At 43.7% G+C, this 25,304-nt stretch overlaps 1 protein-coding gene across 1 annotated transcript in view; it reads right to left on the bottom strand.

The window, feature by feature from the left end:
* Positions 1-14,792: 14,792 nt before the first annotated feature.
* cep76 (centrosomal protein 76) overlaps positions 14,793-25,304 on the bottom strand; it is a 44,314-nt gene continuing 33,802 nt past the window's right edge. Inside the window, exons 9-12 of the mRNA XM_078398686.1 lie at positions 24,857-25,023; positions 20,301-20,634; positions 17,669-17,886; positions 14,793-15,124 (exon numbers count right to left, since the gene is read on the bottom strand). Of these exons, the coding sequence (XP_078254812.1) occupies positions 14,986-15,124; positions 17,669-17,886; positions 20,301-20,634; positions 24,857-25,023 (858 nt within the window). The 3' untranslated portion in view covers positions 14,793-14,985. The remainder of the gene's footprint in view (positions 15,125-17,668; positions 17,887-20,300; positions 20,635-24,856; positions 25,024-25,304) is intronic.

Genomic DNA, 25,304 nt, shown 5'->3' with positions numbered 1-25,304 from the left:
CCGCCATTCAATCACGGCTGATCTATCTTTGCCTCCCCTGACATCAGTCTGAACAATAGACAATAGACAATAGACAATAGGTGCAAGAGTAGGCCATTCAGCCCTTCGAGCCAGCACCGCCATTCAATGCGATCATGGCTGATCACTCTCAATCAGTACCCCGTTCCTGCCTTCTCCCCATACCCCCTCACTCCGCTATCCTTAAGAGCTCTATCCAGCTCTCTCTTGAAAGCATCCAACGAACTGGCCTCCACTGCCTTCTGAGGCAGAGAATTCCACACCTTCACCACCCTCTGACTGAAAAAGTTCTTCCTCATCTCCGTTCTAAATGGCCTACCCCTTATTCTCAAACTGTGGCCCCTTGTTCTGGACTCCCCCAACATTGGGAACATGTTATCTGCCTCTAATGTGTCCAATCCCCTAATTATCTTATATGTTTCAATAAGATCCCCCCTCATCCTTCTAAATTCCAGTGTCTCGAAGTGAAGAAGGGTCTCGGCCCATTCCTTCTCTCCTGAGATGCTGCCCGACCTGCTGAGTTACTCCAGCATTTTGTGAATAAATACCTTCGATTTGTACCAGCATTTGCAGTTATTTTCTTATACTATATATATCTTTGCCGCTCAACTCCATTCTCCTGCCTTCTCCCCATAAACCTTGGCACCCTTAATAATCAAGAACCTATCAATCTCCGCCATAAAAATATCCATTCACTTGGCCTCCACACCCGTCTGTGTCTATAAATTCCACAGATTCACCACCCACTGATTATCGAAATTCCTCCTCATCTCTTTCTAAAGGTACGTCCTTTTATTCTGAGTCTATGGCCTCTGGTTCTAGACTCTCCCAGTAGTGGAAATATCCTCTCTACATCCAGTCTATCTACAATGCATAATTGAACTACTTTATTGTAAGACTCAATTTTAGATTTTTTTTAGAGATACAGCGCGGAAACAGGCCCTTCGGCCCACCGAGTCCGCGCCGCCCAGCGATCCCCGCACATTAACACTATCCTACACACACTAGGGACAATTTTTACATTTACCCAGTCAATTAACCTACATACCTGTACGTCTTTGGAGTGTGGGAGGAAACCGAAGATCTCGAAGAAAATCCACGCAGTTCACGGGGAGAATGTACAAACTCCGTACAGATGGCGCCCTTAATCAGGATCGAACCTGAGTCTCCGGCGTTGCATTCGCTGTAAGGCAGCAACTCTACCGCTGCGCCACCGTGCCGCCCTAATTTTATAGTCATGCAGGTAGACACAAAATGCTGGAGTAACTCAGCAGGACAGGCAGCATCTCTGGAGAGAAGGAATGGGTGATGTTTCCAGAGATGCTGCCTGTCTCGCTGAGTTACTCCAGCATTTTGTGTCTACCTTCGATTTTAACCAGCATCTACAGTACTTTCCTACACATTTATAGTCATGCATATTTCCTTCAGCCCATCAAGTCCCTACTGACCATCAGGGATAGAAACAGGGAACTGCAGATGCTGGTTTATACCATAGGTAGACATAAAGTGCTGGAGTAACTCAGCGGGTCAGGCTGCATATCTGGAGACGTTTCAGGTCAGAAGAAGGGTCCAGACCCGTAACATCACCCATCCCTTTTCTCCGGAGAGGCTGCCTGACCGGCTGGGTTACTCCAGAAATATATAGACAATAGACAATAGGTGCAGGAGGAGGCCATTCGGCCCTTCGAGCCAACACCACCATTCATCGTGATCATGGCTGATCATCCACAATCAGTACCCCATTCCTGCCTTCTCCCCATATCCCTTGACTCCGCTATCATTAAGAGCTCTATCTAACTCTCTCTTGAAAGCATCCAGGGAATTGGCCTCCACTGCCTTCTGAGGTAGAGAGTTCCACAGCTTCACAACTCTCTGAGTGAAAAAGTTCTTCCTCATCTCCGTTCTAAATGGCCTACCCATTTTTCTTAAACTGTGGCCACTGGTTCGGGACTCCCCCAACGTCGGGAACATGTTTCCTGCCTCTAGCGTGTCCAATCCCTTAATAATCTTATTTATTTCAATAAATATTCCTGCAGTTCCTTCCTATTCAAAAGAGAAGGCACAGGTTTAAGATGCGGGGAAGTTTTTCAAGAGAATTTGAGGGGGGCTTTTAAACACAGAGAACGGTTGATATCTGGAACACTGCCAGAGGTGGCGGATTCAATGCAATCACTACATTTCAGAGATATTTAGATTGTTCCATAAATATATGTGAGCACCTGTCTTTACATACGACACCCATGCCACTCATTTGGCCCCCTGGGGTGCTATTCCTTCCTTTGAGGGCCAAGGGAATGGACAGGCAACGTTTCAGACTGATTGTAATTGAGGGGGGCTTGGGGGGGGGGGGGTTTAAGGAATCAAAAGGTGGAAGAAAAGTGAAGGTAAGACAAAGCCTGGTGAGTGATAGGTGGATAGAGGTGATGATCGGGGGGATTGATCGGCAAGGTGGTGTAGTAAGCAAGAAAGGTTAGAGGAGGAAATGAGACAAAAGGGTTTAGTTTAGTTTATTGTCACGTGTACCGAGGTACCGTGGACAGGTCTTGTTGCGTGCTAACCAGTGGTCGGAAAGATGGTACATGATTACAATCGAGCCATTCACTGTGTACAGACACAGGATAACGGGAATAACGTGAATAATGTTTCGTGCAAGATAACGCCAGTAAAGTCCGATCAAAGATAGTCTCCAATGAGGTTGCTAGGTGTCAGATAAGGAGAGGAGAGGAGGAGGAGTGAAATGTAAAGCTGGAGGGAGAGATGCACATGTAGAGGGGCGGGAGGGAGTGAGGGTGGGAAAGAGGGTGTTGCATTTGTGTGGCAAAGACGATGTTGGATTGCGCGTTGTATTTTCTCCTACCCATTTGCTACACTGATTATGGGAAGTAAGCCTCATTTCAGAGGACGGCTTACTCCTCTGAAATGAAGGCCTGACAACAAATAAACATTCCAGCTGGTTTCTCAGTACATCACAGCTCACTGCACCCTCTGTCACTCCGGATTATGGTTGGAGACTATTATTTAACATGCCGTATCATGCAAATGGATCATTTACTGTCCCTGTGTGTTAGTCATCCTGGCTCTGTTACTTATGTCGATGGGGGCTGTGTAAGGAATATATGTTTAAATCTTGGCTTTCACAGATAAACTCGTGTATTGTCACCATTTTCCATTACCTCCTTACAGTCTCCTCTTCATTTATACATCCCTACATTTCCTATTTTTAAATCTCTAATCAGTCATTCCTACAACACCGAATTCTCCAATGCTAGGTAAATAATCAACAAACATCCCTCCCCCATGTATCCATTCTCGTCCCTGTGCCCCACTTGGCGAGTGATAGGTGGATACAGTTGAGTGGAAGAGGGTGGAGTGAGCGCTAAAGATAAGAGGTGGAACGGAGACAAAAAGGATGTTGGATAAGGAGAGGGAAGGAGGAGTGAAATGAAAAGCCAGAGGGAGGGATGTACGTGGAAAGGGATGGGAGGGGCAGGAATGTGTATCCATTGCTCCCACAATCCTGCCCCCCCACCCCTCCCCTTTCCCTTGTTCCCTTCCACCTACACCCCTTCCTCTGGCTTCACATCTCACGCCCCTTCACTCCTAACCTCACAGCCCTTTGTCTTTTTATTTCTTGCCATAGTCCACCCATCTGCCAATCAAACCCTCTCCCCTCACCTGTATCCACCTATCACTTGCCCGGCTTTGTCCCATCGGCATCTCTCTCCAGCTTTCTCCCCCTTAATAAAATTAGTCTGAAGAAGGGTCCCGACCCAAAACGTCACCCATCCATTATCTTCTGAGATGCTGCAAATGCTGGTTTAAACCAAAGCCAGACACACAATGCAATAGTAACTCAGCCTGAATCATAACAAAGTAGTGTATCAGTATGGAGAAAATAACATTCAATGCTATTATCAATAATAATCGCAAAATAAAGTAAAACACATAGGAGACTGCAAAATGTGTGCAACAGCTACGGAAACACAAGAGACTGCAAAATGCTGGTAGCTAAGGAAATAAACGATCTGTGATTAAACTCAGTGGGTCGAGCAGCATCCGTGGAGGGAAAAGGAAAGGTCGACATTTTAGATTTTGCCCTGAAACATCTACAATTCCTTGCACCCTCCCCTCTCTCATCCCCACACACAGATGGTGCTCGATCCGCTGAATTCCTTCAGCATATGTTTTATTGTTCTGTCCCAACATTTTGGGATAAATAACAAATTGCTAACTAAAGCCTAGTTAGCTATAGTGTATTTTCCAAGAGGGAGTGTCATTGGATTCAGAGACGTCTATAATAAATAGCCCATTAATAGATTATAGCACCAAAGCAAAATAAAACCATTTCATATTGATGAGAAGCAATTGAACCAATGATATTTTCACACTTTGTTAAGCACGTCTGAATCTAAAGGCATAACTGCAAGTTAGGCTTTTGGAGACGGAAGGGACAGCAGATGCTGGAATCTTGCATAAGACGCAGTGCTGAAGGAATTCAGTGGTCAGCTGGCATCTGTGAAGAGAATGGATAGGTGACGTTTGGGTTGGGACCCTCCTTCAGTTAGCCACGGGCTATTTTAGTGTTGGGAGGAACTGCAGATGCTCAGATAACTCAGCTGGTCAGGCAGCATCTCTGGAGAAAAGGAATAGGTGATGTTTCCGGTCGAGACTCGATGTCTGTAGAATGGTCTCGACCTGAAACGACACCTATTCCTTCTCTCCAGAGATGCTGCCTGACCCGCTAAGTTAATCCAGCTTTTTGTGTCTGAATTTTGGATATTTTAGTACGTTTTAAAATAATCATTTTGATGATAACATTAAGTGAACTTAGTAATGTGCAGACACGGGTATAAGCACAACAGCATAACTGGAAGATGTCAAGGAGCCTTGACCCCCCCTCCCACCCACACCCCTTCCTCCTGCTTTACATTACATTTTTCCTCTTCTTTTCTTATCTGACACCCTTTTGTTCACTAATCTTGCAGCCATTGTTTGGCATTTGGTTTATTATTGTCATGCGTACCAAAGTACAGTGAAAAGCTTTGCTTTGCATGCCATCAAAAAAGATCAGATAATACCAAACATAAATCCAATCAAATCAAACTCAAATACTATAGATAGAGCAAAGGGGAAGATACATCGTGCCGAATACAGTTCTCAGCATTGAAGTACATCCTACTCCATTAATCTAAAGTAGGCTCCCAACCTGAAACGCCATCTGCCCATTCCCTCCTTTTTTCTGCCTGCCTCGCTGAGTTCCTCCAGTTTTGTGTTCTTGTTCTATGTCTGTATAAAACGTGATAGTCTTCAAGGTGCAACAGAAGTCTTTATTTCATTAACTCAATGCTGGCAGCAAGACAACTAAAAATGGCTGCAACCACACAGTCCTGGCTGTACACTCACGCACTGTGTACAGACAGAGATAACCATCCCTTTGTCCTGTGCAGCACCACCTGCTGCACGGGAGGAGCAACTGGTCCTCCCACCCCACACGGTCAACCAAACATCACATCAGCATCTTGTGTTTTAAGTAGACTGGAAATGCTTTTGTTTCTTCAAAGTTTAAAAAAAGAAGTTACCTCACTGAAACATAGACTGTTCGTTAAGGGCTTTACAAGCTGGATGCGGGGAGGTACCTGATCAAGGAGTCTAGGACTGAGATAAGGAGAAATATCTTCACTCTGATCGAGGTGAACGTTTGGAAATTTCTACCTTGGACAATTGTTAATACATTTCTGAGCATTAAGGGAGACAAGTGATATGGGTATAGTATTAGAAAATGACATTGAGTTGATCAGCCGTGATCTTGTTTAATGTCTATGGAGGAAGACTTGAAGACCCACTGATCCTGCTCCTGTGCTTATTTCCTACGTTCATCCTCCAGAAAATTAACAGGGAATAAATGTTCAAGAAATCTCGCTCGTAGAACAACATAGAACGTAGAACAGTACAGTAGAGGAACAGGACCTCAGAACAATAATAGTGTAAGAAGGAACTGCAGACGCTGGTTTCAACCGAAGACAGACACAAAAAGCTGGATTAACTCAGCGGGACAGGCAGCATCTCTGGAGTGAAGGAATGGATGACGTTTCGGGTTGAGACCCTTCTTCAGGTTGGTTAGGGATAAGGGAAATGAGAGATATATGCAGTGATGTGGAGAAATAAAGAACAATGAATGAAAGATATGCAAAAAAGTAACGATGATTAAAGGAAAAGGCCATTGTTAGCTGTTTGTAGGGTGAAAATGAGAAGCTAGTGCGACTTGGACGGGGGAGGGATAGAGAGAGATAGAATGCTAGAAAAAAGTGAGAGAAAAATAATAGTACCTTAAAACATTTATTTTTGATGTTTACAGAACATTAAATGTAGGTTGAAATGAAAGTTGATTGGGAGAACAGGTTAAGCCCAAATAGCTGCCGATTTGCTCACTACATCATCCAATTATCCACCACATTAGTTTATTTTAGAGATACAGCTTGGAAACAGGCCCCGTTTGGCCCACCGGGTCCATACCGACCAACGATATTAGCTCTCCCCTACACACCAGGGACAAATTGCTGTAGCCAATTAGCCTACAAAGCTGCACGTCTTTGGAATGTGGGAGGAAACCAGTGAACCTGGAGAAAATCCAGCTGGTTGCAGGGAGAAGGTGCAAACTCCATACAGACAGCACCTGGAATCAGGATCAAGGCAGCAACTCTACCGCTTCGCCACTGTCTTTTCCTTTAACATTAATCTTTCTCACTTCTTCTCTTTGGCTGAGCAGTGAAAAAAAAATTCAATAGGAGATAATTCTAAGTATTAAGCACTTTGAATAACAAGGCACTTGAGCTAATGTAGCTATTATTTGGCTACGTTTCTCAGTTTCCATAAAGAGTTGGTCACCTTGGATGCAACTGCTCGAATGGGCGGTGCCATTATCCCACAGCTGCAAGACCCATGGCAAATACGGCACCTTTTGAACAAAGAAGGCTTGTACTCACTCGACTCTGCTGCTCAAATCAGCCAAAAGCCCTGTCCTTGCTTTTCAGTAGCAGTGGAAGCAGACATTTTCAGCTTCCAAACAGAAACTGAGATAGCCGGAAAAAGCCAAACGTAAACAGGAGAGGATGCCATACTATTGACCTTCTTCCATAATTGGTTCATCTTGATAATTACATTAATAATTTAAGTTAATATAATGTTCCTCATCTTTGTATTGCCAGAGTTTGAATTTTTCATTGAAAAGAAATGGTATTTAAGAGGCTTTTGGATAGGCACGTGGAAGTGCAAGGAATAGAGGGATGGGGATCGTGTGTGAGATCAGTTTCACTTGGCATCAGGTTTAGTGCAAACATTGTGGGCCAAAAGGCCCTTTCTTGTGCTGGACTGTTCTATGTTATTTTTGGTACAGTTCAGGAGTTACTTTTTTCCAGTTTTGATTAGTTTTCAGTAGAATTATGCATTACCATTCAAAGACCCATTAGTATCTATCAAATGCAGCCACAATGGGAATTAATGGTAATATGTGTATACTCAACATCACATTACTGTATTAAAAGTCACCACCATTAACTAGGTCATTATCATCACTGTCCTCATCAGTGCATTCCACAAATGAGATTGTGTAGGAAAATAACTGCAGATGCTGGTACAAATCGAAGGTATCAAATATTGCTGGAGTAACTCAGTGGGTCAGGCAGCATCTCTGGAGAGAAGGAATGGGTGAAGAAGGGTCTCGACCCGAAACGTCACCCATTCCTTCTCTCCAGAGATGCTGCCTGACCCGCTGAGTTACTCCAGCATTTTGTGATACCTTCCACAAATGAGATTGATCAGTGGTCTAGACACACATTTAACTAAAAGGTGTGCAGTGTTCTTAAAAGAAACGACAGTTCACGTTCTGAATGGTTGAATTAATTTTGGCACAGGTTTTTATCAGTGGGAAAGAGAAAAAAAAACTTTTTCTAAAAAAAGTATTACAAAGTGCTGGATTAACTCAGCACAGTGGCTATGAATAAATTGTTTCGGGTCGGGACCCTGTGTCTCAATTTTTCTAATCTGGCTTTCATAAATTCTTAATTTTTGTTGTATTACTTATAATTGGTCTTTCTTGCTCCAAAAGAAACAAGATTGAATGGTTTAGACTATTTTTCAAATATATCTCAATTCAGATATATATATAGAATCAGATATAATTCTATTAAGTAAATACGCATGCTGATGCTCTGTGAGAATGAAGTACTAGCATTATAATTAAGTTGGCCAAATCGAAAAGATCATATCATCTTGCTTAGTGGATGTGTGGAAACAGTAAATTGGCAAAAAAACAAAGTGCTGGAGAAACTCAGCAGGTCAGACAGTCCGACCCACTGAGTTCGTCCAGCATTTTACATTTTGCTCAAGATTCCAGCATCTGTGGTCTTGTGTCCCCTTTAAATTGGCAAGATGGCATTATAGGGGGTTACGGGGAGAAGGCTGGAGAATGGGGTTGAGAGGGAAAGATAGATCAGCCATGATTGAATGGCGGAGTAGACGTGATGGGGCCGAAAGGCCTAATTCAGCTCCGATAATCTGTGAACTTATAAATTGTTTTAAGCACTGGTAAGTTGCAAAAGTGATTAGCTTTTGATTTTTCACTACTGGGAGATGGCCCATAGGCATACAGAATATAGGCTGTTTTTTTTTTACTGTGACTAAGTGACCAATGACAAAACTACAAACAGGCCCACAATGGATTCTGTGCACTTTGGCCTCAGATGTAAGGTGACATTTAGACAGACAGATTCCTTTCCAACTTCATACCTGCAAAACCCAATAAGGTGACATACCTCAATCCAATTGTACCCCACCAATCAGTCCCCATAACCCCACTCACAGAGAATGGACCAAATCACCCACCTGGACAGCACCAAGTCCACAGGGACAGTAAAGAGTCAAAACCACAAATCAACATCATATACAGCCATTTTAAAAGTGAATGTGTACATCCTCCCTGAAAATACGTGGATATACATTAATATTGGCAACATTTTGTTTAGCTTATTGTCACATGTACTGATTTGGTCCCAGCTTCACACTGGTAATAACCTCTTGCACCAACGACTTGTGCAAGGCCTTTATGTGGCTCTCACCACTGACAAGTAACGTGGACATCGATGGTAAGGTGGCATTCTGCTCAAGGTACAATGGCAGCTCGGGTTCTGCTTCAGTGATCCAGGAACGAGCTCAAAATCACACTTTGGCAGTGAAGGAACTTAAATTCAATCAAATTTGCTTAATTCTGGAAATTAAAAGCTAGTCTCAGTAAAGGTCTCGACCCGAAACGTCACCCTTTTCTTCTCTCCAGAGATGCTGCCTGTCCTGCTGAATTATTCCAGCTTTTTGTGTCTATTCTCAGTAACTGAATCTGAAATACTGTTCAAAATAGTCAATGTGCCCTGTGAATGGATAATTGCCTCTCAATGGTTCAACCAAATCAATGGTTCTTTATTATCGTGTGTACCAAGCTAGTAATTTGTTTTCCCCCATACAGATCAGTAAGATTATTACCAGACATATGTACAGTTCCCGGTTAAGTACAGAATGCATCCCCAGACACCGGAATCCCCAGCGTCCACACCCTCCTACGGAAAGCCCAAGCCAGATGGGCAGCCCATGTCGTCAGAATGCCCGAGAGTCGACTGCCAAAACAGCTTCTGTATGGAGAACTGATTCAGGGCAAGCACTCAGGAGGAGGACAGAAGAAACGGTTTAAGGATTGCCTCAAAGTGTCCCTCAAAGACTTGGACATCAACCTCAGCACTTGGGAGTCTCTTGCTCTGGACCGTCCAACCTGGCGTAGCAAGCTCACCACAGGAGCCCGTGCAGCAAAGAACAGACGCACTGCAGAGGCCCAGAGGAAACGCACTGCGCGCAAGGCCCGGGCTACCTCCACTTTCACTGCAGCAGCCATCCACTTGTGTCCTATGTGTGGGCGTGCCTTCCGGGTCCGGATTGGCCTCACCAGTCACTCCCGGACCCACAGTCACCAATCCTCCAACTGAAAAGTGAAGTCATGGTCATCTTCGAACCCGAAGGACGAACAGCAACAACAGAATGTATAGAAACAGCCCACCGAGACCGTATACAACAGTCCCCAGGTTTTGGCACCATTTTCAATTCCCAGCTGCAGCTGGCCGTAAATGCCCGTTGCAGCCGTTGCCTCCGTCCAGATTGTCCAGCGAACTGTCGTTCCTCACCTCGTACAGGAAGGCAAATTCAACGCTAGCATTTATATCAAGAGGACTGGAATACAAAAACGGAGATACAATGCCGAGGCTCTATACGGCGCTGGTCAGGCTGCAATTGGAGTACTGTGAGCAAATCTGGGCCCCATATCTGAGGAAGGATGTGCTGACCCTGGAGAGGGTCCAGAGGAGGTTTACAAGAATGATCCCAGGAATGAGTGGGTTAGCAATACGATGATCATTTGACAGCTCTGGGCCTGTACTCGCTGGAGTTTAGAAGGTTGAGGGGGGACCTCATTGAAACGTACAGAATAATGAAAGGCTTGGAAGGAGTGGATATGGAAAGGATGTTTCACTGGTGGGAGAGTCTAGAACCAGAGGTCATAGCCTCAGAATTAAAGGACACTCGTTTAGAAAGGGGGTGAGGAGGAACTTCTTTAGTCAGAGGGTAGTTAATCTGTGGAACTCATTGCCACAGAGGGCTGTGGAGGCCAAGTCAGTGGATATTTTTAAGGCAAAGATAGACAAATTCTTGATTAGAACGGGTATCAAGGGTTATGGGGTGAAGGCAGGAAATTGGGATTAGGAGGTAGAGAGATTCGATGGGCTGAATGGCCTAGATCTACTCCTATAACTTGTGAACAACCATCTTCAACCTTTGTGTTTTGGGGGCGCCTTCCACAGCTGACCTTGAAGGTGTGGAAAGTGAGACCAACTCTTTGTCCAACTCCCTCCACCCCCTTCTCCGGTTCCCAGTCTTCGGGGCCGAGGTTGGCGGCTTCCCTGTCCTGGTTCCGTGACACAACATTGGCCTTTAAAGGACCCACCTCTTGGCATGCTGGAAGCAACACCAACTATGTTCTTATCTGGTCTGACTCCAGACCCATAAATGCAATGCCCCATAACTGCATCCTCAGGTGAGGGGTAACAAGGAACATCAATTAGAGTTGGGATTCCCATCAAGATAGAGCTCTAGAGGCTAGTGGAATCAACAGATACAAGGAGAAGGCAGGCACGGGTTACTGGATGATTAGCCATGATCATAATGAATGGCGGTGCTGGCTCGAAGGGCCAAACGGGCTCCTCCTGCAGCTATTTTCTATGTTTCTATGTTAAGAGTGAAATTCATGAAGGACAAAATTTAAGACCAAAATTAAGACACTTATCCAAACTTTCCAAGCAACATCCAGTAAAACATAGAATTGGAAAGAGCAGTGGGAGTCATTTGACAGCAATACTGTAACATTAACATCAAAACCGCTCTCAGGCTTTCATTAGAAATGCTGACCAGCAAAATACAAATAGCGACTAAAGACAAACTTTATCACAAATTCAGGTTTAGATAGGTTTATTGCCCAATACACTCCGGAACAATGAAATTTCTAGTTCACAATAGACAATAGGTGCAGGAGTAGGCCATTCGGCCCTTTGAGCCAGCACCGCCATTCACCATGATCATGCACAATCAGTACCCCGTTCCTGCCTTCTCCCCATATCCCCTGACTACGCTATCATTAAGAGCTCTATCTAACTCTCTCTTGAAAGCATCCAGAGAATTGGCCTCCACTGCATTCTGAGGCAGAGAATTCCACAGCTTCACAACTCTGAGTGAAAAAGGTTCTTCCTCATCTCCGTTCTAAATGGCCTACCCATTATTCTTAAACTGTGGCCCCTGGTTCGGGACTCCCCCAACATCGGGAACATGTTTCCTGCCTTTAGCGCGTCCAATCCCTTAATGATCTTATATGTTTCAATAAGATCCTCTCTCATCCTTCTACATTCCAGAGTATACAAGCCCAGTCGCTCCAGTCTTTCAACATAGGACAGTCCCGCCATTCCGGGAATTAACCTCACATGAAGTTCACAGTGTACGTAACCTTCCCTGCACATCCTGAGTAGCACGGTGGCGCAGCAGCAGAGCCGCTGCCTTACAGCGCCAGAGACCCGGCTTTGATCTTGACTATGGGTGCTGTCTGTACAGTTTGAACATTCTCCCTGTTTGTGCGGGTTTTCTCTGGGTACTCTGGTTTCCTCCCACATTCCAAAGGCATAATTTTGTAGGTAAATCGGCTTTGGTAAAATTGTAAATTGTCCCTAGTGTGTAGGATAGTGTTAGCGTACAGGGTGATTGTACGCTAACAGGGTGATTGGCGCGGACTCAGTAGGCCAAAGATTGTGTTTCCGCGCTGTATCTTTAAAGCCTAAAGCCATGTACCCACCTAAAAGCTTCTTATATGCCTACTATCATATCACCAACCCTGGCAGTGCATTCTGGGCACCCACCACTCTCTGTGTGGAAAAACCTGCCCCGCAAATCTCCTTTAAACTTTGCCCCTCTCACCTTAAAGCAATGCCCTCTGGTCGTTGACATTTCCAACCTGGGGAAAAAAGGTTTGACAGTCTACCTTCATTATGCCTCTCATACTTTTATACATTTACATAGAATCTAAGACTATCTGGAACAGATGTTCCCCTGCTCACACCCACAGTATAAAAAGTTAAGACAAGCAAGGACTATTTTACAACCTTCAGCTTCCATTATTTGCTTAAGGAGGATAAAGGTATGAACAAACGTGTAATTTTGAGAAACATTGCATCCTCTGCATGTTATTGTGCCATGCCAATTAACTTGGTCAATGTCACATACGCACAGGAATGCAGGGTGCACCAAAGCAATCTAAACTAGGTCAGTTGCTTGGAGAATTTCAAACACATTACAACATTGTTTAAGGGGAAAGTGTACAGTAGATGGCAAGCCCTAAACAGCAGCGATTTGCAGAGAGATCTTGGGGTCTAAATCCATTGCCACTGAAAAGGGCAACACAAGTAGATCGAATGGTAAAGGCGGCATATCATATGGTTGCCCCCATGTGTTGGGTCATCGAGTACGAGGGTCAGGAAATCACGTTGCGGCTTTATAAAACTTTGGTTAGGCTTAATTCGGAGTATTGTGTGCAGTTCTGGTCACCCTGTGACAGGAAGATTGTGGAAGCTTTGAAGAAGTGCAGAAGAGGTTTCCCAGAACGTGGCCAGGATCACAGTGTGTTAGATACAAGGTGAGTTTGAATACATTTAGATTGTTTCCCTGGAGTGCTGGAGGCTGAGGGGAGACCTGGTGTAAGTATATACAAATATATAAAGCATATAGTCAGAACCTTTTTCCCCCAGGGTGAAATCTCAAAGATTTGATAGCATAGCTTTAAGGTCCAAGGGCAAAAGTTTAAAGATGTGCGGGACGTTTTTTTTTGTTACACAGAGGGAGGTGTGGAAAGCACTGCCAGAAGTGGCAGTGGAAGCAGATACAATAGTGGCAGAGTTAAGATAGACACATAGGTATGCAGGGATGGATGGATATGGATCAGGTGCAGGCAGAGAAGATTAGTATCATTTAAGATGATACTGTGCGTTTGGCACAGAATTGTGGGCTTCAGGGCCTATTTTTTTCAGTGTTCATACCATTCAATGTACAACCTTAAAAACTCATGGTGGAAATTAACACATTCCGCTAATCAACCATACTAAAAGTGTTTTTTATTTCCAATGTTTTCCTCCCTCCCCCCCAATTCTCTGGCACTTTCAACTTCTTTGTCTTCTTTTATTTCTACCCATCCCAGCCACAGCCTTTGTCATTGACCAACCTCATCACTCTCTTTCAGCCAACCATAATTGCCACCGTGATCATTCCATTGTTGCTGACCACCATTCCTTCTCATCCAGCCTCCCGCCTTTCTCAAAGCCAGAAGGGAAGCTTCCGCGAGGAGCTGCGGGGGGCGTACAATGACGGACCCGGGGGGGCGCCGAGAACAAGGACTGACCCAGCTGGCCGCAGAGGACAAAGACCTGGTGGGCCGCCTAGTCATGTGCGGCAGCAGACCTGGTTCACCGCTGCGAAGGAGGCCCGGCGGATCTCTGCCTGCAGGCTGAAACTCAGAACCCCTGGAGACCGGAGAGTTGAGGAGGGAGCCGCTGGTGACGACGAACGCGAGGAGTGGTCTGATAGGAGGGGGACCAGGGTTTTGCCTCCAGCTTTCAAGGTCGGCTGCAGGAGACGACCCCCCCTTCCCCCCCCCCCCCCCACTGGGATACAGAGGCGGTCTGGAAAGATGGACGTCAGGCTGTGGGCCTGTAGCAGGCCGGGGATCACCTGGGTGTACGTGGATCGGGGGCGCTCCACTACTTCCAGCATGCAGACTGGTCTTGAGTTTTTAATTTGTAAATAGCGCCAAAAGATGGCGGCTATGCAAATGTATTTCACGATGCTTTGCATAAGTGACAATAAACAACCATCAAACCTTTCTCCACAACTTTAAACTTTTCTTTCAATCTCTCATTGCTTCCACATCTTTAAGGATTTCACTTTAAAAACAATAAGCTGATTTTCCCTCCACAGATGCCGAGTACTACCAGCATTCTCTTTACTGCTGATTTCCAGACTCTACAGGAACCTTTCGAAGACATTAACTTTGACTATGAATAAAATAACAAGGGTTTGTAAATATAAGCTTTATTTTGTCGCAAAATATTTTATATGTTGTAAAAAAAAAATTATAAAACAATCTCCATAGATTATGTTTTAATAAATACACACATCTAACAAGAAAGATGTACAATAGGATTTCAGTGTCCAGTTCTGTGGGAATTGGATTGGTTTGAAAAAATACCATCCAGCAGGTTGCCCATTAAGGAGGAGCAACAAGGAACCAGTCCATTGCTGGCATCCACCACCAGTGAAAGCAGCACCATTTGACAGCTCCGTGCATCAGAGAACTGAACGGTACTTGCATGCAAACATTATCCAGACTGCACACGCAGACTCCGGGTACGGATACACTCTCACTCGGACAGCAAGTCGCACCTGGTCTCCCCGACAGCAAATTATTTCTTCACAGAACGGAGATCTGAAATGGAAAGGGGGAGAAATGATTACAGTCACCCAATGAGTAGCACCTCTTACCTACAAGTCAGCTGGTGTTCAACTCGCATTCAATCTGATGGATCGGTTTATTGTCACGTACGGTGAAAAGCTTGTTTTGATTGATTGAAAGGTACAGAATGGAAAAAGACCTTTCAGCCCATGCTGACCTTTCAGCCCATTCCAGAACAAGGGGCCACAGTTTAAGAATAAGGGGTAGGCCATTTAGAACTGAGATGAGGAAAAACTTTTTCAGTCAGAGAGTTGTGAATCTGTGGAATTCTCTGCCTCAGAAGGCAGTGGAGGCCAATTCTCTGAATGCTTTCAAGAGAGAGCTAGATAGAGCTCTTAAGGATAGCGGAGTCAGGGGGTATGGGGAGAAGGCAGGAACGGGGTACTGATTGAGAATGATCAGCCATGATCACATTGAATGGTGGTGCTGGCTCGAAGGGCCGAATGGCCTCCTCCTGCACCTATTGTCTATTGACCATTGATCACCCATTCGCACTCGTTCACATTTTCTCCCTGCACATTAGGGGATGGTTTACAGGAACCAGTTAATCTATCAACCGCCTCACTTTGGGAGGAGTAAAAACCATGCGGTCACAGGGAGAACTTGCAAACTCCACACGGACAGCACTCAAGGCTAGGATCAAACCTGGGGCTTTGGTGCTGAGAGACAACAGGTCTGCCAGCTGCATCACTGTGCCGCCCCCTTGTGTACCAAATCTCTCGACCCGAAACGTCACCCATTCCTTCTCTCCCGAGATGCTGCCTGACCTGCTGAGTTACTCCAGCATTTTGTGATACCTTCGATTTGTACCAGCATCTGCAGTTATTGTCCTATACAAATCTAGGCTAATGCTCCCATCCAGTAACTGGAAAGTGCTGCATTGTAACATCTTTCAGGTGCGATATTAAAACCTTCCGAGAGATTGTAGGGTATGATTTCAGAGCTCCTCTAGGTGCCCTGGCCAACCAATATAGATTATTTGGTAATTACCATACTTTTGTTCATGAGCCATGAATGAATGGTGGAGAATGCTTGAAGGACAAGATTGATATTTCTGCTCCTTTCTCTTTATCTCCATGGCAGCTCATAGAAAAGGCCAAAGATAGACACAAGATGCTGGAGTAAGTCAGCGGGTCAGGCAGCATCTCTGGAGAAAAAGAATAGGATATTTGTAGAGGAAAGAATATTCTGTCTCTCCAGAGATGCTGCCAGACCCGCTGACTTACTCCAGCCTTTTGTGTCCATCTTCGGTGTAAACCAACATTTGCAGCTCCTTCCTAAACTCATAGAAAAGGCCCATTCCCTTGAACCCAGTCAGTAATATTGATTTATTGAATGAATTTAAACTACTTTAGAAATGAGATTGGCACTCGGCCCAGTGAAAAGAACCCTAATACACTGATCTTCAGACAACACTGCAACTGTTTGGAAACAGCTTTCAGTTCACAGGCTGTCAGATTGATTGAATTAATGTTCCAGGATTGGTCATGTGAATTACCATTTTTAGAATTTTTATCTAAAAATGAAATATTGCATCCTTACTCCATGAACAAGCTACTGTTGTACCAGTTTTTCCATATAGGCATCACATTAAACATTTTTTGCTGCTTTATCTCCAAACGTATCAATTAATTCTACTGGTCAGAGATTTCATCACTACTGCAATCAGATGAATCTTGAAGGTCAGCTCAAGAGCACCCTAAACAACAGCAGAACTCACAATCCCTTTACCGCAAGAAAGAAATCAAACAAATGGGTTAAAGTGAAAGTCTGCGGATAATCAATGAGGCAAAGGGATGGCATGATACGTCACAAGAATCTAGGGTTTGAGTTAGTTAGGTGAGCATTTAAGGCGTAGCAATGAATCCCAACACTTAAGGACAAAGTGATGGAGTGACTCAGCAGGTCAGGCAGCATCTCTAGAGATGTTCCGGACCTACTTCCAGTGTCCCTCCCTACCACGTTCAGTCTGAAGAAGAGTCCCGGCTCAAAACCTCACGCACCCTTTTTCTAGAGATGCTGCCTGTCCGGCTGAGTTACTCCAGCACTTTGTGTCTATCTCTGGAGAACATGGAGAGGTGACATTTCGGGTTGAGACCATTCAATCCTCGGCATGTGATTTTGTTTCTACAGTCCCAAGACTTAGTACGTATGCGATGATACCAAATATTAAAAGTAGGGATAGACCATGGAGTCCCTGTGTCTGCATTGCCATTCAATATCATGGCAGATTATGTACCTCAACTCTATGTTCTTTCTCAACCCTTTTATATTATATTTACAAAAAAATACAAAAAAAGTTTTATAGTTTCTTGGAATTGTAAGACTTCAAATTTCAAAGCTTTCTGCCACAGTATCATCTATTCTCACTTTACAGATATGTGAAGGAGTGCATAAAACATTAACACTGGTACTATGTTTGGGCTATATGGCAGGTAGACACTTAACATTGTTTATAGCCCTCCCTGCACCAAGACACAGCTCTGAATTTGGAGATGGCCATGTGCATATGTTTACCTTAAACACGTTGCAAAAGCACTCCTGGGATTTCGATGCACAAAGTGAATTGGGAAACCTTTGAAGGTATGTCCGTCGGGCACCGCTCGCTTGATGGCATCCTGGAACTCCTCGTTGCCCGTGGACACCCCAGTTGTGCGCTCAATCTCATACGCAGCAAGTGCCGGCGATAGCAAGTAAGACAGATGGTCATCCCACACGGTGCTCAGGCTGAGATCCTGTTGAAGTGGAATCAGGACTGATGAAAGGTCACCGATATATTAAATGGCAAGTGGCAATTATCCTATTATTGATTAAGATCTCAGGATAGGACATTCTTAACATCATAATATGCTGACATTTAAAGTGATTGTAACAAAAAAGTTTAGCATTTTCCTAGCAGTACTGCCAAAGAACAAAGGGCGGCACTGCAGTAGAGGTGCTGCCTCACAGCGCCAGAGACCGGGTTCGATCCTGACGACGGATGCCCCTGTACGGAATTTGTACGTTCTCCCCGTGACCTGTGTGGGTTTTCTCCAAGATCTTCGGTTTCCTCCCACACTCCAAAGACGTACAGGATTGTAGGCTAATTGGCTTGGTATAAATGTACAATTGTCCCTTGTGTGTGTAGGATAGTGTTAGTGCGCTGGGATCGCTGGGCGGTGTGGACATGGTGACCCGCTAATCTAGTCCAGCACTCTGTACCTTCTAAATGAGTTATCTTTGGTAAATCCCTTTTAGTTCCCTTGGATTGCCCATAAGGGCCGCAGAAAGGCTAAAGGGATGGCTTTATTTAAAAGGGCAACTGGGAAACGGCAGGCATTTTAGCTTGAGGTGTTACAGGGAAGATGGTTGCAAGATATATTCAGAAATACATTTATCCATTGGACAGAGATGTACTCATGGAGATTTCTAATGTGAATTATGAAAAAGGCTTAGACATTACTGTGAGGAAACTATCACAATGACAGAGCACTGAGGTCAAAGGCAAAAGGGACCTTTAGATACGATCTGTAGGAAGATGGGAGGAAGCACATGAAGATAAATGTCAGCAGCGACAAATTGGCCTGTTACAGTAAATACTGTGTAATATGTGCATAATAGGTTATTTATTACAATAGAGCTGTCTGGAATTAGTGGTCAGATTTTAGATTTGATCATTTCTGGGGGTATTTTTATGGACAGAGGCAGTCAATGACACTGCATGCAGTTCTGCAGGAGTAACGTCAGAGATTCATCAATGATCAGGGTGAAAGCACTGAGGAAACTGCCCACAGATCTGCAACTAATAAAAATATTTGTGCTAGTAATAAGACCTTAAACAAGAAAGCCAGGTTATTGGCAAATTTAATGCTTCTGACAGATATTATTCAGTTTCAATAAATGTCATGCTGTGCAACTCGCGACAAGTGCAGAAACAGGCCCTTAACACTATCCTACACACACCTGGGACAATTTACAAGTTTGTCAAGCCAATTAACTCACAAATCTGTACGTCTTTGCAGTGTAGGAGGAAACCAGAGCACCTGGATAAAATGCACGCAGGTCACGGGGTGAACACACAAACTCCGTACAGGCAGCACCCGTGGTGAGGATCGAACCCAGGTCTCTGGAGCTGCAAGGCAGCGACTCTACCGCTGCACCACCGTACCCAAATATATGGGCAAGGTTTGCCAAACAAAGCAGGAAGACCTCGCTAACATATATATATATATATAACAATTTTTAACCTTCTTATGCCAATTGCAACCCTTTAAGGTGGATAGGCAGCTTGAACAGAAAAACTGCTGGAGGAACTCAGCAGGTCTGGCAGCATCTGTGGAAGGAAATGGACAGACGACATTTTGGGCTGGGATGCATTTTTAGGCCAATTTGCCCTTTTCACCTTGTAGGCCAAAAAGGCAATTCTTCTTACTGGTGATCAACATCGCAGAAAACTTTCCACTGTGGTTCATTGCAAATTGTGAGGCTTTGACCAGTTTCAGGTTTACTCCTTGCGTCATGCTATCAAATTATAGGCTGCAAAATTTGCATTATATCCTTTTATTAAAGAAAGGAAAGTAAATTTGAATAAAACATTTCCATCGCCTTTTCATTATAACCATGTTTAAGAGGTTGTTAGATAGGCAAATGTATATTAACATAATGGAGGGATTTTGATCACATGCAGGCAGATTATCTTGACATTCTGTTCAGCACAGACATTGTGGGCCGAAATGCCTGCCCCCGTGCTGGTCCATGCTCTACTTCTGTAAAAGAGTGCCATTCAATTATATCCTGTGTGTATGAATTGACAGAAATATGGTCACATTACTGGAGATCTCAAAAAAGGGGGGAGAGCAGTGGTGTAGCTGGTAGAGCTGCTGCCTCACACCACCAGAGACCAGAGTTCAATCCTGACCTCAGGAGCTGTCTGTGCGGAGTTTGCACGTTCTCCCTGTGACCGAGTGGGTTTCCTCTGGGAGCTGCGCATTCCTCTCGCATCCCAAAAACATTCCCTCTCTTAATTTGTTCCTGGCGTGCGGGGAGAAGATAAGAAAGTGGGAATAACATAGAACGAGTGTGGATGGGTGATCATTGGGTCAGCTTGGACTCAGTAGGATGAAAGGCCTGTTTCCTAAACGAAACTCATTGCCTCCGTTCATTTCCTTACCTTCCTATGCTCAGAAATCAGACCCCTCAAAACCAGTTCAATCTCATTGCTTGCAGCCGCTGCATCAATCACTGGAGCGCACAAAGGTGGAAATGGTGGCAATGAAGTCGATGAGCCAGGAGCGCACACAGATTTTATGGCCTCGGTACTCATGGGTTTCCACTTTGATTCGTCATTCAGGTCAAAGTGGCTCAGTTCAACTGTGTCAGATGGTTGACAATTTGCATAAAAGCTCTGGTGATTGAAGAGGCAGCCAATTGAACAATATGGATACGCTCTCTTCGGTTGCTCTACTAACGGTGGGTCATCAGGGTTAACTGGCCTGTGAATGTATCTGCACAAAAACAGGAACAAAGTCTACTTTACAAACATCTCTTGGTACAGAAAAGGATTCTCAATGTCGTCTTTGTGTTAAATGCATCAAACATTGGCTTAATTTATGTTATACTTTATGTGACAAAATGGTCGATGCACAATTAAGAGAAGCAGTAGATATATTCAGTCAATGTTTAATTTAAACAAATGAAGTCAAATTAAACATTGACAGAATCTAATGTTTCTCTTAATTTAAATGGAAAAAATGTGCATCAACCACATTGTCAGAATTTGAATAGTAAGTTGATGAATTTTTAAACCATTACTTTGCACAGCACCAAAGAGCAGAAGCATTAGAAACAAGGAAAGGCAATTAAGCCCATCAGGCTTGTTCCATCCTTTAAGATTATGACGGTTCTGATCCTTGGCCTCAAGTTTACTTTAGTGCCAAGGTACAGAATTCTCAATCCCTCGTGTTCAACAATGTATCCTACCCTTGAATATGTTTAATGAATCAGTATCCACAGTTCTGGCTATCAAAACTCAGCAGAACTTCCCCCTCACCTCGATCTTAAGTGGTCGACTTATTCCATGGCCCCTAGTTAAAGACATTGATCTCCAGGGAATATGGTAGAGTATCTACCCTGAAAACCTTTCTCGTAATCATCAAAGAGATCACCTCAGCAATCCAAACTCCAGGGAGTAAATGTTGGGCAATTCTGCCTAATTTTTCCTCATAATGCAGTCTGAGAAGGGATCCAACCCGAAAGATGCTGCCTGACCCACTGAGTTACTCCAGCACCTTGTATCTACCTTTTGCATAAACCAGCATCTGTAGTTCCTTGTTTCTACAACTGATCGCAGCAATCAATCTGGTAAACATTGGCTGCAAAACTACATGCAGTACTCCAGGCATGGTCTTATCAAAGTCCTGTACAATTGTAGCCAAACGTCCCCACTCATGTACTTGATCCCTCTTGCAATGAATGATGACCAACATTCCATTTGCCTCCAAAATTATAAACTTTGTTTCATTTACAAGTGGTCGGTGTCAGTCCCTGAACAAAGTTTAATAGTATCGCACCATTTAAATAATATTATTTTTCTGTTCCATGTACTAAAGTGGAAATTATCATATTCCACTCAGTGTAGTTCATCTGCCATCTTCCTGCCCACGCACAAAGCCTCTGTGGAGATGGTGCACTCTCCACAATGTATATTCATACCAATCACTATACATCAGCTAGAAGAGATATAATGAGCTTGATTCGGCCATGAAACATTAATATACATTGTAATTAGTGAGACCCCTGCACCAATCTAACAGATTAGGTAATGCTTGAAAATGGCCCTTTTATCTATATTGTTTTCTGCCTGTAAACCAATCCTCAACTATAACATGTTACCCTCAAACCAATGAGCCCTAACTCACGCAGTAACCTGCAATAAAAATGAACTGCAATTGCTGGTTTACACAAAAGATAGACACAAAATGCTGGAGAAACAGCAGGTCAGGCAACATCTCTGGAGAAAACAGATAGGCGACGTTTCAGGTCAGGACCCTTCTTCAGTTTGAAGAAACATCCCGACCCGAAACGTCACCCGTCCAATTTCTCCAGAGATGCTGCCTGACACGCTGAGTTACCCCAGCATTTTGTGGTTAACACAAAACAGCACACCACAACAACAGGCCCTTCGGTCCATAATGTCTGTGTCGAACATCATGCAGAGTTAAACTAATCCCCTCTGCCTGCATGTAATCCACATCCCTGCATATCCATGTGCCTGTCTAAAATCCTCAGGTTTCCCCTCAGCTTCAATCAAGATGCTTAATGAAAATAATCCAAGTTTGTCTAACCTCTAATAACTAATTCCCTTGAATACAGGCAGCATTTTGGTAAACCTCTTCCACACCCTTTCCAAAGCCTCCACATCCATCCTGTAATGGGGTGACAAGAACTGGACTCAATACTCCAAATGTGACCCAACCAAAGTTTCATGCGGCTGCAACATGATTTCATGACTCTTGTACCAACTGATTTGGAAAGTATTAAAGGTATCACAAAATGCTGGAGTAACTCAGCAGGTCAGGCAGCATCTAGGAGAGAGGGAATGGGTGACGTTTCAGGTCGAGACCCTTCTTCAGAAGTATTAAAGTTCAGCAAAGGACAACAAAGCTTTGAAAAGCAAAGGAAAAGTAAAACATAGAATAGTCTAGCATGAAACATAAAAGACCCAAGACCTCAATTGCCTTGTACAAAGGAAAAATATTAATTAAAGTTAACATGTATCTCTTACAGGATGGGACGTAAAATTATGTTGAAGAATTAGGAAAAGGCGGATAAATTAAACTCCTTTGGGTCGATCTTCATAGAAATCACATAAAACCTCCAAGAAATAGTGGAAATATCCAGGTACAGTACGAGTTCAAAGTTATTAGGCATTGATAAAAATAAAAGTATTGGAAAAAGTAATGAGACTGAAAGCCAAAATACCTCCATTCTAAGGTTTTGAAGGAAATGGTTATGGAGATGAATTTGATGTCATCTTCCAAATTTCCATCGATTCTATAATGATTCCCAAAGATTTAGACAGCAAATTTAACCCCACTATTTAAGAAAAGAGGGAGAGAGAAAACAGAAGTTAGAAACCAACTGGCCTGGCATCTCGGAAAATGCTGAAATATAACCAGAGTCATACAGCACGGAAACAGGCCCTTGGGCTCACCTCATCCATGCCGACCAAGATGCCCTATCTATGCTAGACCCATTTGTCTGCGTTTGGCCCATATCCCTCTCAACATTTCCTATCCATGTACTTGTCCAAGTTTTGTTTAAATGCTGTTTTAGTACCTACCTCAGCTACCTCCTCTGGCAAAGTTGTCCCTCAGGCTCCTATAAAATCTTGCCCCTTTCACCTTAAACCTATGTCCTCCGGTTTTTAATTTCCCCTGCCCTGGATAAAAGGCTCTGTGCATTTACCCTATCTAATCCACAGGAAGGAGTAGCAAGACAATCTTTTATAAGGTGCCACATAATGGATTATTGAACAAAAACTAGTAGGAATAAATGTATCATTTTCCATTTGGAAAGATGTGACTGATACTTGCTTTCAGGGGCACCAGCTGTTTACAAGTGAGATCAATGATTTAAATAAGAGGATCAAATGTAATATATACAAATTTGATGATGATGCAAAGCTGGGTGGAAGTGTAGACTGTGAAAAGGGTGCAGAGTTATTTCAGGAAAGACGTTAAATGAACAGTCAAGGACATGGCAGTGGGGGAAAATGCATGGTTATCTCTTTCAATGGAAAAAATAGAACGATGGAGCAATATCTATAATGGTGAGAGTCTGGTATTCATAGGAACTTTGGTCCTTGTACACCTAACAGAGAATGAGCATACAGATTAAGCAATCATTTAGGAGGCAAATGGCATGTTGGCTTTATAGCAAAAGGGTTTGAGTACAAACGATTTCTTGCTCCCATTATATAGGCTTGCTGATAGCACGTCCAGAATTATTGTCACAGATCTGTTCTACCTTCCAAATGAAGTATATTCGAGATTAAGAGATTAGCAAAAGTTGACCAGACTGACTCGTTATGCGAGGACTGGCCCCATACTGTCACATTTAAAAGAAACTGTGGATGGCTTTAAAATCTTCAAAATGGGCCATGACAGGAATAGATGTAGGGATGTTTCACCTGGCTGGGTATGGAAACAGCATTCACTATTTCAAAAGAAGTCAAGTTTGAATTTTCTTCTTTCTGAAGGGAGCGATTCCTTAGAATTCTCTATCCTAGAGGGCTGTGAAGCATGTTTCAAAAAAACAACAACCGATTTTTGGATAATTGGAGAATTGAGAGATAAGGGTCAATGCAAGTAAATGGCACTAAAGTTAGAGATCAGCCATGATATTATGGAATGAAGGAACATAATATCATGGCTGATCTCTAACTTTAGTCACAAAATTTGTCACTTGGCTTAAAGTTAACAATTTTCTCCAAACAAATAAATGAACCCAACACTTAAACCGAGCATGGTTCCAAGGTGGTAAAACTTTAAGAAGATCGGGTTAGAGAGACTGCCTAAGCACTCACTCTCAGAATTACACCTGAGAATCGGGATACAGAACACTGGGGTAGAAAAACACACTGGTAATGCTACATAGTTAAATGGTGGATCTGCTGTGTGCCAGGCATTTTGTTCATTGTTCACATTGCACACACATTGCTTTCACCTGTGTCCAGTTAAGCTCTCCCAGAAAACGACGGCTCCACTTGTTCCATATGCCATCACCCAAGTGTGCGGCACCCTTCTTGCTTTTGTTCCAACACACACATAGGCATCCAATCCAAAGCCCAGCAGCAAACTGCACAGCAAGGTGGCATGGTCTTCACAGTCTCCCTGTAGGTCACCAACAGTTGATCATACGGTTTCTCGACAATGGAAAAATCACTCACCTCAACCCATCATGGGGTGTAAAACCATTTATGTACATTAAAGTGTTTTTCTTTTGTCTCTTTCTTGCCCCATTTTATCTTCCCCTACCGACCAGCTCACCTTTGATCAATTGATCAGCATGGTGGCACAGCGGTAGAGTTGCTGCCTTACAGCACCAGAGATCCTGGTTCGATCCTGACTAGCGGTGCTGTCTGCATGGAGTTTGTTCGCTCTCACTCTGACCA

Source organism: Rhinoraja longicauda, chromosome 4, assembly GCF_053455715.1.
Source record: "Rhinoraja longicauda isolate Sanriku21f chromosome 4, sRhiLon1.1, whole genome shotgun sequence".
NCBI classification, from domain to species: domain Eukaryota; kingdom Metazoa; phylum Chordata; class Chondrichthyes; order Rajiformes; family Arhynchobatidae; genus Rhinoraja; species Rhinoraja longicauda.
This window is presented reverse-complemented; position numbering and strand designations above follow the sequence as displayed.